Here is a 13529-nt window from a genome sequence, read left to right on the forward strand (position 1 = left end):
AAAGACCTCCTTAAAAAGCCTCTCCCCCTCAGAGATGGGTAGGTGTCAAGGCCTGGGAAGCAGGCCCTGCTCTGCTCCAGCACTGGGCTCTAGTGACCCTCCTCCATGGCAGACTGGTGGACATGGGGCAGAGGGGATGAAATGAGGGAAAGTGTAGGCCAGAAACAAAGACTGGCCTATGACAAAGGTACTTCTGAGAGAGGCTCTTGTGCTGGGCTGGGGGGCCAGGATGGGGGGCTCTGTAGGGTAGAAAGAAGAGACGCTGAGCACCAGGGGTGGCTCCCCTTCCCAGTCCCTAGCCACACACCAACTCTCTGCACAAGCTTGTTTATTTCTGTACAAAATCATGTTTCTATTTTACACAAAGAGCACCCCACCCTTTACCCCACCCTCTCTCCTCACAACAGCACCCTAGCCTGGGAAGCATCCCCCCAGGAGGAGGAGGCTGAGTGAGGCCCCACCCATTGGCCCTCACTTCTGCCTGCCTGAGCTGGGCTGGCCCAAACTCCACTCTGGAGAAAATAAATAAAAAGGCTCAGGCAGAATCTGTGCTGGGCCAGCCAGACTCTCTGCTGCCCAGGGGCCAGGAAGCTGGGCCCTCAGAGCATAGGCAGGCCCTTGAATGTCAGTCTGTGAGCTGTGTAGGTGTGTGGAGACCCTTCCCCACAGGCCTGAGCTGCCAGGGTTACAAGTAGGTGTCCTCACTCTCCTGGGATGTCAGGCTCTCCTGGGAGTGGTGGTGGACTGAATCCTGGGAGTGGTGGCAGGCTGAATCCTGGGGAGCTGAGTCCTGTGGGGCTGGGTCCTTCAGGAGCACATTCTGTGGGGGACACGCATCTCCTGCAGCGGCTGCCACCTTGGCTTGACCTGAGGTTGGGGGCTTATCCAGCTGCCCACTTGCCTTTGCTTGCTTCCATTGCTCCTTCTCCTTCTGGATCTGTTTGGGTGGCTTGGGCTTGCCTTTGGAGCCAGGGAGGGGGGCATCTGGGGGCAGGCGGATAGATGGTGAAGGTTGCAGCGTGGGCCGGGGGCCTGGCTCCGCCTCCATGATGGCCTTGGCACCATGCAGCCTTGGTGGGGAGCAGCACTGCAGCTCACCCCGGGTCTCCTGCCAGCGCCGCAGCTGAATGAGATGTTCACGCTCAATCTGGCGCTCTGTCACCGGCAACTCTACCACCTGTGTGGGTAGTGACAGTAAGATGGGTAGCAGGAAGAAACTTCCCCTCTACCTTCCAAATTGGCCCTGTTCTCCCTCACAGCCCTGGTCACTAAAGGCTGACCCTAGGAATAATGGGGGTCTCGTCCCTGTGACGATCACAAGTTCAGGCACTTGAGACCCACTGCCTCGAGGAGAAAGCTGCTCACAACTCGAGTCTACTTGCCTAAATATGTGTCACCTAAGTACAGCCCCTGAGACAAAAATCCACAAAAGAAAGAAAAAAGGGAAAATAAACCCAAGGCCATGGATGTGGTACCAGGGAAGAAGAGAGGGTAATGAGTCACAGCTCCTCTAATTCCCAAGTGGTTCAGAACAGGGAAGGCCCTGCAAACCTAGGCCTCCCTGTGCCCCTGTCTTCTCACTAAGACAGGAGGAGAAGGTCTACCCACACCATCCTGAGCTGCTGAGTACCAGGCCTGGCACCAATAACCCACCTTCGGCCAAAGTTACAAGGCTGCTTCTAAAGGGCCCCCACATCTCCCACTCCCACCCAGGGTGATGGGAGGGTGTAGGCCGCACCTCCTGGACCAGGAAGGCCTCCTGCATGATCTTGGGGCTGAGGCTCCGCAGTTGCTCGATAGTCTCGTACTGGCCCTGACAGGCTTTGAGCTTTTCTGGGGAGCCCAACGCATGTTTCAGCAGCACCAGCCCCACCCGGAAGATGATCTTGACTCCTGCATTGGGGGGATGGTAAAAGGGCCTGTAAGGAATTTCTCTGAAAATAGAGGCTCCCTGTGGGCTGGGTTAGAGGCAGGGGGGTCCCCCACAAGCCTAACCCAGTACCTTCACAGAAGAACATATCCCAGACGCGCAGCACAGAGCTCCAGGGCAAGGTGCGGGCAAAGGCACACATGAACCACTCTGTCATGTATAGCAGCGGGTCGATCTTCTGCCGGCTGAGGTGTTTGTGGGCCACAGGTGACACCTTCTGCAGCAGTGAGAAGAGGATCTCCCCATCCAGTTGGATTGCCTCCTGGGGGACACAGTGAAGCTATGGGGCCAGGACTGTAGGCTAGAAGCAGGCATGCCAGACTACGCTCTGGTTCCCAGTACCAGGCAGGCATTCATTCAGCCCTCAGGCAGCAACTGCCTGCCGGGAGCCAACCTTGTGTTGGGGCTGGGATACACTGAAGAGCAAAACAGACCTAGCTGGTCCACCTCACAGAGCATGTAGTGGAAAGGAGCAGACAGATGAATCACAGGAGCAAAGAGACTGGGGGCAGGATAGGCATTGGTGAGGGAGGTGGCTAAGTGCCCAGAGTATGGCAGAACCAGGAATGCTGGATCAGCATGTGCCAGAGGTCCCACCTGCAGGGTCACAAAAAGCTCCCTGAGGGCTTAAAGCTGAAGGAAAGGAGGGGTTATTACAGGAATGAAGGGAGTAGAGGTTTAAACCTATGCCAAGGCTGAGGCAGGGAGGAACTTGGTGCTCTGGAGGAACTGAGACCCTAAAAACCATCCAGACAGCTAGAAGCAGAGATAGAGGCCGGGGTGGAACCAGTAACTCTGGAGCCTAGAAGACCTGACCTTGAAAGGCCTTGGGTCTTCAGCCTTGAAAGCAACAGAAGTCTGGGAAGACTTTAAGCTAGGGCAACAGTGGCTGTGGAGAGAAGGTCTAGAGAGGCCACAGAGGTCAGGTTCCAGGCCTGCTCTGGACCCAGGAAACACTTACCAGTTTCTCACTGTAGTAGCCAGGCAGGTACTTCTCACAGATCTGCACCAGGCACCAGAAGGCTTGCTGTGGGCAAGAGAGGCATGAGGCCTTGCTGCTGGGTACTCCCTGCCCACCCACTCACCCGTCCAGGGCCTGGTGGTACCTCAGCAGGCATGTGCATGAGTAGAACAGCGGCAATGGGCGCCTGGGCCTGGCAGTATCCCTCCTCGGGTCGGTAAAGGGTATAGGCCTTCAGCACACGGAAAAGGTCCTGCTGGCTGTAGAAGGGCCAAGTGGGGCAGGAAAGATAGGTATAACTCTGCCGCCCCTATCAGGTCAGACTTGTTTCAGAACTTGACCTCCCCGGGAACCTGACTGTAGTCAGCAAAGGGTCAGTCTCCCACTACAGCACACAGATTCTCACAGGACCAGAGCAGGAGACAGGGAGGGCACCTCCCCAGCCCTGCCCCGCCCCATATGACAGGTGAGAGCAGAGGCAGAGCAGCAGAGAAAGCGGAGGCAGAACCAGGCAGGATGCCAGATACAAGGTAAGGGTGTGTCAGGTCTGGAAGTGTGGGCCTCTCATTCAACAGCTATGTCTCCTTAGCCAGACAGCTTTGTCCCGGGTATCTGTCTTCGTCCTCTGGCTGCCTATCCTTCCCCTTCTCCATACCCTCTGCCTACCCAGTTATCTCTAACACTCTTTCTCCTCATCAAAACCTGTTTCCAAAAGAAGACCAGGCAAGCTCTAGCACTTTGGGCATAAATGAAAGTTGCCCTAAAGGTAAGAGAAGGAGCTAAGGAGAGACCCACCTGATTCAAACCAAAGGAAATAACAGTGGAGTCTGGGGCTCCCAGCTTCTGGGTCCCTGAGATACACCCAAACTCATTTTACTTCCTCTGTGCCCTGAGGAACAGGGCCCAGAACCACCTCCAGCCCATAAGATCCAGTCTGCTTACCCATGGCCTCCCCGGGACACAAACATCTCATGGAAAGGGAACTGTCGGTGCAGATCACGTTCAATCACGTCCAGCCACTTGGGGTCCCCAGGGGACATGTCCAGCTCCTAGAAGCAAGATCAAGAGCATGTATTAGAGGAGTCAGTGATGGCTGCTGGGAAGATACAACTGTCCCAGGTATTGGAGGAACCCTCTGCCAGGGGCAATGCCCACCCAATCCCATCATGAACTAGGCCTTCCTGAAGACAAGTCAGGAAGCTCAAGAATGTCTGTCATAGCTGTAGCTGGAAATAACCTCTGGGCAATTTATTCAGGACTCACTCAAATATCTCAGGTCCTTAAGCTGGAAGGCTACTATCAACGCAATAGCTACCACTTTTGGCACTTCTCTGAGCCACCCACAGGCCTCACTGACTCTTCTCAACCTCAAAGAAAAGCCCTATCATTACACTGTTCACAGATGAGGAAACTGAGAATCAAAGAAAAGTCACTTGTCCAAGTCCTCATGATTAGAAAAATGGTGGTGCTGGGCCTGGAAGCCAGGCTGACTCAGAGCCATTGATCCCAGTTCCTCTGCTTTCTGTCTCCCTGTGCAAGTGGCATCACCTATTCAGGAAGGAGTGTGCATGTGTGTGTGTGTGTGTGTATGAAAGAGAGAGAAGGAGAGGGATCTGCATGAGTGCTATCTGGAAGGATGTGACATTTGTCAAACATTAAACTCAGAGCCATCTCTGGGTACTGGGGTTTTGACAAAGTTTTACTCTCTTCAAACTTCTGTGAACATTTTAACATGAATACCATTTAAAAACAAAGCATTACACAAAGAAAAATCATTTCCCCATCTTTTGAAATGTTCTGTATCATGATTTGCTTGTTGTTATGTGAATATGTATTATTTGTCAGAATTCACTGAACTGCACACTTAAGGTCTATGCATTTCACTCTCTGTAAATACCCCAACTTAAAAATAAAAAGGAAAAATCAGGGTGTTTGGGTGGCTCAGTTGGTTAAGCATCTGACTCTTGATTTTGGCTCAGGTCATGATCTCAGGGTCCTGGGATCAAGCCCCACATCAGTTTTCCTGCTCAGCGGGGAGTTTGCTTGTCTCCTTCTCCTCTGCCTCTCCCTCCACTCATACATACTTGTGGTCTCTCTCACTCTCTCTATAAAATCAACAAATAAATCTTTTTTAAAAAATCATAAAAATAGAAAGAAAAAAAATCAATAAAAAGGAAACCCAGAGGGCTGAACAGGGAAGCAGACCATGTACACGTTGCCTGCAGGGCTCATGCAGTATTAGGGAAGGCCCCTGGGATGACAGCCAGATTCTCAGCAAATACACCCATGGGTACAGACCCAGGCCCTGGCCTTGACTGGCAGGTGTCTTCATAAAAGCCCCTTTATATCTTGTGTCCCCTCAGTAGGTGTGTCCCAACATTCAACTAAAGATGTCAGGTAACTTGACACAAGAGAGTAAGTATTGGACTAAAAATCTGATAAGACTGTTCAAGGCTGGAGGTTGGAGAAAAGGACCAGGTGCCTTTAGAGGGCTTTTGATCAGGCACACAGCTGAAGAAGTGGGTGTACAACCTCTAGAGCCCCACATATTCTCAAAATGGGGCTTGTGTGTAGCCTATGAATCTCCCAAGTCAAACAGAGGGCTGGATATTGTCTGAGTACAATGCAGGATTGTTTTTTTCAGAAAGGGGAGGAAGACCCCACAAATTCTCCAGAGGGCTCTGGTAAGGTAGGGACCTGAGCACCCAAGAAGTCAGTTCCTAGGATGTGCTCACCTGGTACCTCAGCAGCCCAAGGCACTTAATGATATATGGGTGGCTGAGAAAGGAAGAGGTACAGCAAAGGGCCTGTGGCAAGTAAACGCTCTGGGGATCAAAAGCAGGTGTGGGCCGCTGGCAGCTGATGCAGATACTGAAGCCTCCAAGAGAGCCTGAAGGCACTCACACCATCATGAGGTGAAGCCAAGAAGAAAACCAGGTAAGAAAAGGACAGAGGTCTTGCCCTGCCCAATGAGGGAGGAAGAAGTAGCAAGGATGGGAGAAGACAGAGCCATGAGCCATAAGAGGCTGCAGAACCTTCCTTGACAGCCAAGACTGGGGGACTTCCAGGGAATTCAGGAATAGGTACTGCTGCCAACAGTCTGTTACTGTACCCACACTGTGGGTGTGGGGACACTGTCATGTCCACAGCAGCCAGAGGGAGCTTCTCATCCTTGCTCACTTCCTCCATGTCATCCACAGGCAAAGTCCTTCTAGGTGTGCTCGAAACCATTGCTCCAGCCCCCAGGACTGCCTTGGGGACCCACCACTTGGCTTCAGAGGATCCAGAAGCCCTTTCTTGGCAAATCTACCTTCTCCCACAAGAAACCCTCATGATTTCACAAAGGTGGCTGGTTTCTCTGCAGATACATTACTCCCCACACACAAAATGCACACACAGCTCTGTGCCCTGCTACTATGGGATGTGCTCACATTTGCTAACTATGGAACCAGGAGTCTGGCCATGCTGACAAAGCTCTTGGCTCCCATGCCTGTGCTCTAGCAGCCAGAGGTAAACCACAGATTTGGGGAGAGGTTCCCAACCGAACCTCTCCCTCCACCCAGGATGCAGCCTCCTGGAATGAAAGAGACGGAAGAAGAGACTGGAGTCAAGAGGTCTGGTATTGCTGCTCTGTGGGACAGTCCAATCACCCTGATTCCCAAAGCTGCTTCCAACCACACTCCACCAAACACTGCAGCCCCATGGCCAAATGCTGCTAGCAAATGATTCTCACACTCTTCGGGTCAACAGCAGAAACTCGGGCTTCCCCGCCCCACCCACTCTTCTCAAGGAACAGGTTTGGCAAAACAGGAGTGTTTGCCAAAGCATGAACTATGTCAACAGAGAGCTGGTAGCTGGCAGTTCTGTCTCACTGCCGCTCACCAGTCCTAAGAACTTATGAGAAACCCTGATGCCTGGGGCCAGGTCTGGTGGGTAAGCAAGGGCAACCCCAGGGGAGCCAAGTGCCTCTCACAGGGGTACATGCTGGAACTGCTGCCCAGCCCAGGTAGACCCTAAGAAGTCCCATGAAAGGAGGAGTATTCTTACTCCGGCAGCCATGGGGCAAGGGGCAATGGGCAGAGAGGGAAAGGCATGCCTGCAGAGGATATCCTCTCTGGTCACTGATTGGTTTCTAATCCTAAAGGATACTGGTTTGACTCATCCACCCCTAAGCCTGACAACCTCACTAGCAGCATGGGTGAACTATGTCTGGCCAGCTTGGATGAGGCAGGAGAAAAGAGTTGAGGATGGGAGGCCAAGAGTTACTGAGGGTTCTATGACCCTGAGGGCAGTCCTTCAAAGGCTCAGAGCACAGAGCCCAAGGCAGTCAGGGGAGTGGTCTGAGGGTCCCCTCCTGATGACCAAGAGCTTGGAGGTAGTCTGCTGAGCCCAAGAAAACAAAACTGGGTGGTTGACAAGAGAAAGAGATGGAATGGAGGATGGAAAATCGGTCCAACCCACTAAAGCCTGTTCAGCGCTGGAGCTTCAGATGGGCAGAGCCCCCAGGAGTTACAGGTTGGACAGGCCTGGTCAGTGGAGTATTTGACGGGTGGGCTCACTAATCGGCTCATACTGCTGAGGTCTAAGTAAGTACCTGGAGGATTGCTGCCATGTGAAGGACTTCAAGAGATGCGGGAGGGAGGGTAAGATGAAAGAAGGGCTACTCACATCAAACTTTCCAGGGTTCTGCTGTAGCTTCACCTTGCCTCCTGACAGGTACTGCCAGGCACGGCCCCGCAGAGAAGGTGGGATGCCCTTCTGGCACCGGAGACGGATCTAAAAGTTAAAAAAAAAAAAAAAAAAAAAAAAAAGACTGTGCTCTTACATCCACTAAGGCAACACCTCCAGAGGCTGTGTGCCAGCCCCACTCTTCTCTTGGTGTTTGGTGGGCCTTCAATTAGCACACCAGGAAAAGAAAAGGGGGGAGAAAAAAAGACTTCCCTCCTTTTGCTACTACTGCTACAATGCAGAGCCCAGGATACCAGGGGGCAAGGGGAATAATGACTATAATTAGATATGCTGCTACCAGGTGTTGTCAGTCTCCCTGTCCCCTGACCCAGTGATGAAACAGATATTCCTGAGGTCTACTACATAATTCTGAATCCCTATGACCATTTTCTGAATCAAAATGGAAATGAAGCAAAATGTTCCTCCAAGCTGGAGAAGCCCCATGGGACATCACTAGGGAGAGATCTGCATGGTGTGGGGCACAGCTGTAGTTGCAGGGTGGGTAGCTTTTGAGATGACCCTGACCCAGAGACATGGTCTAGGCATTTCTATGGGGGTGCTTGTTTAAATAGCCATGTGGCAGGATACAACCCACCTAGAGGGGAGAGAACTCAGCAGAACTCAGAAGGAAGATGGGAGCTGATCAGAATGGCTCCCTCTTTGTTTTGGTCATGAATCCTCTCTTCTGCTCTCCTTGATCTTGAGCTCCCACAGTCACCAGCACAGGGACTGTGCTGGACTGGATGTGAGTCCTGATTCCAACTCTTGCTACAATGGCACAGGTCTTTCCTACCACTCACAGACTGGGAGAGGAGAAGAAGAAAGTGTTTGAGGTAGCTCATGACCTAGAGCTTAGGGCTCAATTCTTATCCTTGCTGTCTTAAAAAAAAAAAAGGCTTCTACCATCAAAATCCAATTTGGAAAATCATCATGTCTTTTACATATGGGAAAACTGAAACATAGAGTGGAAAAATGTTAGATCACACCATCAGGAACCCGTGACCTCCTATACCACACAGGCTAGAGGGATCCAGCCCCATACACTTTGCACTCCACTGGACTCTCAGAGCTAGACAAGAGGTGAGCTCCACCTGGGCTTTGGGACAGAATGAGACTGAGGCAGCTGCCTTGATCGTCCTCCTTGACCTCAAGGCCAATGGTCAAGGAGGGTGAGGGCAAAAGCAGAGGCACCACTCCTATAGGATGGAGGTACGGGTACTGGCCAATGACAGTCCCTTCAGTCCCTGCACTAAGCAGCCTGGCCTGGGATGAAGATGGGAGCTAAGGGCAGTGGGAAGAGCAAATGCATGTGCTGACCTTGAGCCAATCAATTTGCATAAATAGTTAAGAACAGAATGGCAATACCTAGGATCCTATTAGAAAGGTGAGAAAATGCCTAGCAGGGAGCCTGACACACAGTCTGTGTTCAACAAACACCTTCCTCTCCACCCCTCCATCCCAGGAAAATGCCTGACACAGAAGCCCCAGGGGCTCCGGCTCACACCTAACTTCCCCTCACCTGGAAACCCCCTCAAACAGTCCCATTGGAATCTCTCAGAGGAGCACAGAAGGCCTAGCCTTCCTGATGACCAGCACAAACAAGAGAAAACTTTCCAAGGGTCAGAGAGTGTCAAGAACCAGGAAGGAGATAGGCAGACAGTCTGGAGGGAGTGGGGGAAGAGCAGAGTGGCTGGTCATAGGAGCTAAGCTCAAGCTTCTGGACTGCCCCTCACTCAAGGGGGTGAGGAGGTGGGACGAGGAGGGGGCGAGAAAGGGAGTGGAAGAGAACTGCCCCAGACTCTGGGAATAGTTTCCTGCTGCTATGGAATAAGGGTTTCCTTAAGGAGGCCAGTTGGTCTGAGAAGACTCTGGTAAAGGGATATAGTATGACCTAGAGCCATAGGTCCTTTAGGCTTTCTTCAGGGCCAAGTTTAGCCTGACCTGAGCCAGACCCCCACATCATCACAGTCCCCTGTCATAGTTGGCCTGCCCCAAGGGAGCCCAGGAATACCTTCAGTCCTTTAAGGTTTTCAAAGACGCCCTGCCTTCACAGAGGCCAGGGCCGGGGAGGCGGGGATGAAGAACCAGGAGTACAGCCAGCTTTTCCCACTCTGGCCTCTGGAATCCTCCTTAGTACAGGAATGGCAAGCGCCACCTGCCTGCCTTAGAGAGGAGGCAATGGTGGGGATCAGAAAAGATAAAGCCAGAGAAAGTTTTCAGCAAACAGAAAGCACAAAGGATTATCATTCTCTGATTGACAGCTGAGTGAGGCCACACCCTGCCTGCTGAACTCTGGGAGGCCTTGGCCACTGTTTAAGCAGAGCTCTACAGGGCTTCCAAGATAGCGTTCCAGCCAGAACCTTTCCTCCATAAAGTTCCCTCCTGGGGACTCAGGATAAGTCTAGAAGTGTTGGGTCTGGACCCACTTCCTGAAGCAGGATTTGTCCCTCCTGTGCCATGACTTCCTGACCACGGGGAGAGCCTAAGCCTGTTAAGGCAGGCAGGAAAAGCTCCTAGGGTGACCATAGCTGAGGTAGCAAGAATGGAGAGCAGAGGGCTAGGGCCTCTCAGTAGGATAGGGTACAGTCTCCTGTGGTGGCCCCTACTGGGTAGGGGGAGCACTTGGCCTCTAACCACAGTTCCAGGGAAGCAAAAGGAAAGAGGAAGTAGTGCTGCCTGCTCTGCTGAAAGGAGATCCCCAAGGCTTCCCTCTGGAATCCCCATTTGCAAGGGAGGCTGGGGCATGAAGGATCCGCTGTCCCTGCCAGCCACTAGTCACAACAGAGAGTGGAGAGGGAGCTGAAGCTCAAGGTGAGGGCCTGAGGGGTAAAGAGGCAGGAAAATAGACCCCAGAGTCATGCAGGAAGCAGATGAGAACAATTATCTTTAAAAAAATTTTTCTTAGGAAAAATGTTTAATGAGTACAAAATGAATGCTACAGAGCCTATATAGAATAGCAAGAAAGAGCTGAGGTCTAGGTGTGCCTCCCCTCCATAGGTATAGGACCTTAAAGTCACCAGCTCATGGGAGCCTCCCAACATGACTGTCATTATCACTCAACCAGGTAACCTGAGGCTCAGAGGGTGAAGTGACACACAAAGTTGCACAGCTAGTCACAGGCACGAAGAGGGGAAGGTAGTGGGGCTGGGCCAAAGCCCACATCTGACCTTCAGTCCTGAGCTTTCTGCTAGGCCCTGCAGCCAGCTGTGCCAGCCTGGACCAGACCAGCATGGCAGGTGACAATAGTGGGACAGCAGGTTCACTCTCTGCCCTGGGAACTTGTACAGAGAGACCCTGGCTATGAATTCTAGACAGGCCTTCAATAGGCTGGGGAGTAACTGGATCCTGCCCAGGTGGCCAAGGGCATCAACACTGTGGTGGGCAAAGAGTTCCTACAGAGCAATAGAGCTAGTGTCTAAAGAAAGACCAACTAGGAGAGGACCACTGGGTATTTTCATTTTTATAAGACCATTCAACTGTGAGATTACTTTTTAAAAAAAATTTTATTTATTTATTTGACACAGAGAGATCACAAGCAGGCAGAGAGGTAGACAGAGAGAGGGAAGCAGGCTCCCCGCTGAGCAGAGAGCCCAATTTGGGGCTCGATCCCAGGACCCTGAGACCATGACCTGAGCCGAAGGCGGAAGCTTAACCCACTGAGCCACCCAGGTGCCCCTGTGAGGTTACCTTTTATTCTTTTTCCTTTGGCCAGGAAGCAAGAGGGAACCCATCACATTAATCTAGAGGGTGGTGATGAAGTATGCAGGCACTAAATTAGACTGCCTGGGTTCAAACCTTGATATGTGGTCACCCATAAAATAGGGATTCTACTGCTACCAACCTCATTGAAGAGTTGTAAGGATCACTCAAGTCAAGTATCCAGCACTGCAAATGTTCAACATGTTAGCTATTATTAGTATTATAAAGTCCTCCCTGATAGGTAGCAGCAAGAACTTCTCCCAAGAGGGTTGGAGGAATGCTGCTAATAAGGGCTTTTGGCTATAAGTGGTTTTGAAGTTTGACTCCAGGACAAAGTTTGACTCCAGGACAAAGTTCTGTGTGATTCTGAAGTCATCTTGGAGCACCAAGTAAAGACTAGTCTCTGCCCTATAGCCAGCTTCTGTTCCCTCTTCAGAGCTGGCAGATGGGGACACTCAAGGCTACTGGTAGTTGGAGAAGCTCCTGCTCCTTTAAGCTGATACAGTTCCTCCCACTTCCTTTTCTTCCCCAGGCTGCCAACTCCCAGCCCAAGGCCCAAGGCCAGGCCCCTCACCTTTTTGTGCTTCTTGGCCATCCATTTGTCCCAGTTGTTGAGCATGTCCAGCCACTTGGACTCCCTCTGCCTCAGCACCTCCAGGGGGACTTCCTCTAGCCTGTGGAGCAAAGGGCAGGGCCTGTCAGAAGTGCCAAAAGAAGCAAAGGCCCTGGCTTAGGCCCCAGCCACCAGCCTTGTTAAGGCCTTCATTCCTGCCTCTGTCTTCCAACCCTGTGTTCCCTTTGGGCTGCTAACCCATGAACATCCTAACACAGATGATAAGGAATGCTGCCCCCTCCCTAGAAGGCATAAGCCAAAGAGACATGGTTAAGTGCCCACTCCCCCAACATGTCAGGGAGATAGGGGTCACCATGCCTCTCTGGGGGGTAGAGGTCTGAGTGCCTGCAACTGTGCACCAAAGCAAAGCATTCCTGTCCTGGATCCATCTAGATAAATATGCCTCTTCAGAGGGCCTACACGCAAGGTGTAGAGCTAGATTGGAAAAAAAAAAAAAAAAAAAAAAGGTCAAGAAATAACATGCTCACTTCTTCGAACTCCAGCAAAACTAGTTATTCATAGTTTCCCCAGTTATACCCTGGCCCTCTCCCACTTCTCAACCTTGCTCATGCCAGTCCCTTTGCTGAAATGGACTCCAAGTTGTCTCTACCTATCAAAATCCTACACATGCTTCAAAACCTCACCAAATATCACTTGTATTTGTACATCTACTAACTGAGCAGCTATCACAGCTATGCTGGTATTATTCTAGGGCCAGGGCTTCTGGGCAGGCTGTGGGGAAATGTCCCTTTGATTAGAACAAAGTCTGGGCCCTTATGGTGCTGGCATTCTGCTGGGCTCTGAATGCCCGCTAGAGCCACAGGGGAAAACACTGGAGCATGGAGGCCTTCCCCAGGCAGGCAGGCAGGCAGGCACCGGAGCAGCTGAGGCAGTCTGGGACATAATCCCTGGCTTAGCCAGAGTGTGCTTCAAGTGAGTGAGCCTCCTCCAAGGTGCGAGTTCCTGAGTTCACATAACTCTGAGGGGTAAAGAGCAGGAGACTAGCGTTTGTAGACTGGGTATTCTAAAGACGCTTTCTTATTCAGTCTACAGAGCAATATTGGTAAGGAAAAAATGTATGTGTATACTTCTGTACCACATATACATGCTCTCTTCTTAAATCACTTTTAAAGTTGTGGATTATGGATCTTTTGGCTTTTTTTTTTTTAAGATTTTATTTTATTCATTTACTTGACAGAGAGAGATCACAAGCAGGCAGAGAGGCAGGCAGAGAGAAGGAGGAAACAGGCTCCCCACGGAGCAGAGAGCCCGATGCGAGGCTCGATCCCAGGACCCTGGGATCATGACCTGAGCCAAAGGCAGAGGCTTTAACCCACTGAGCCACCCAGGCGTCCCTTGGCTTTCTTTTTTTAACCTTTTATTTTTTTTCCAATTAAAAAAAGTACTGGATGTTGAGAGGTAAGATGCCCTGGGAGGGTATCTTGCTCAGAGTCAAAGAGCGCAAATCAGTGGAAAAACCCAGACTCAGACCCAAGTTAGATCCTAGCCAAGAGCCCATACTCAGTCCTGCATGACCTCCCAGAAAGGAGTGCAGGGTCAGAAGCACTCCGGCAGCTGGGAGGAGGTCCTTAGGAACA

General features: G+C 51.5%; 1 protein-coding gene across 2 annotated transcripts in view; it reads right to left on the bottom strand.

Moving 5' to 3' along the window:
* Positions 1-311: 311 nt before the first annotated feature.
* TBC1D10A (TBC1 domain family member 10A) overlaps positions 312-13529 on the bottom strand; it is a 31536-nt gene continuing 18318 nt past the window's right edge. Inside the window, exons 2-9 of one of the 2 annotated variants that reach the window (XM_059408812.1) lie at positions 11893-11992; positions 7560-7667; positions 3834-3940; positions 3037-3151; positions 2892-2957; positions 2003-2192; positions 1739-1893; positions 312-1177 (exon numbers count right to left, since the gene is read on the bottom strand). In XM_059408812.1, the coding sequence (XP_059264795.1) occupies positions 686-1177; positions 1739-1893; positions 2003-2192; positions 2892-2957; positions 3037-3151; positions 3834-3940; positions 7560-7667; positions 11893-11992 (1333 nt within the window). In that variant the 3' untranslated portion in view covers positions 312-685. The remainder of the gene's footprint in view (positions 1178-1738; positions 1894-2002; positions 2193-2891; positions 2958-3036; positions 3152-3833; positions 3941-7559; positions 7668-11892; positions 11993-13529) is intronic. The other variant, XM_059408813.1, reaches the window with a different exon arrangement.

The sequence above is a fragment of the Mustela nigripes genome, chromosome 8 (assembly GCF_022355385.1).
Source record: "Mustela nigripes isolate SB6536 chromosome 8, MUSNIG.SB6536, whole genome shotgun sequence".
Taxonomy (NCBI): Eukaryota; Metazoa; Chordata; class Mammalia; order Carnivora; family Mustelidae; genus Mustela; species Mustela nigripes.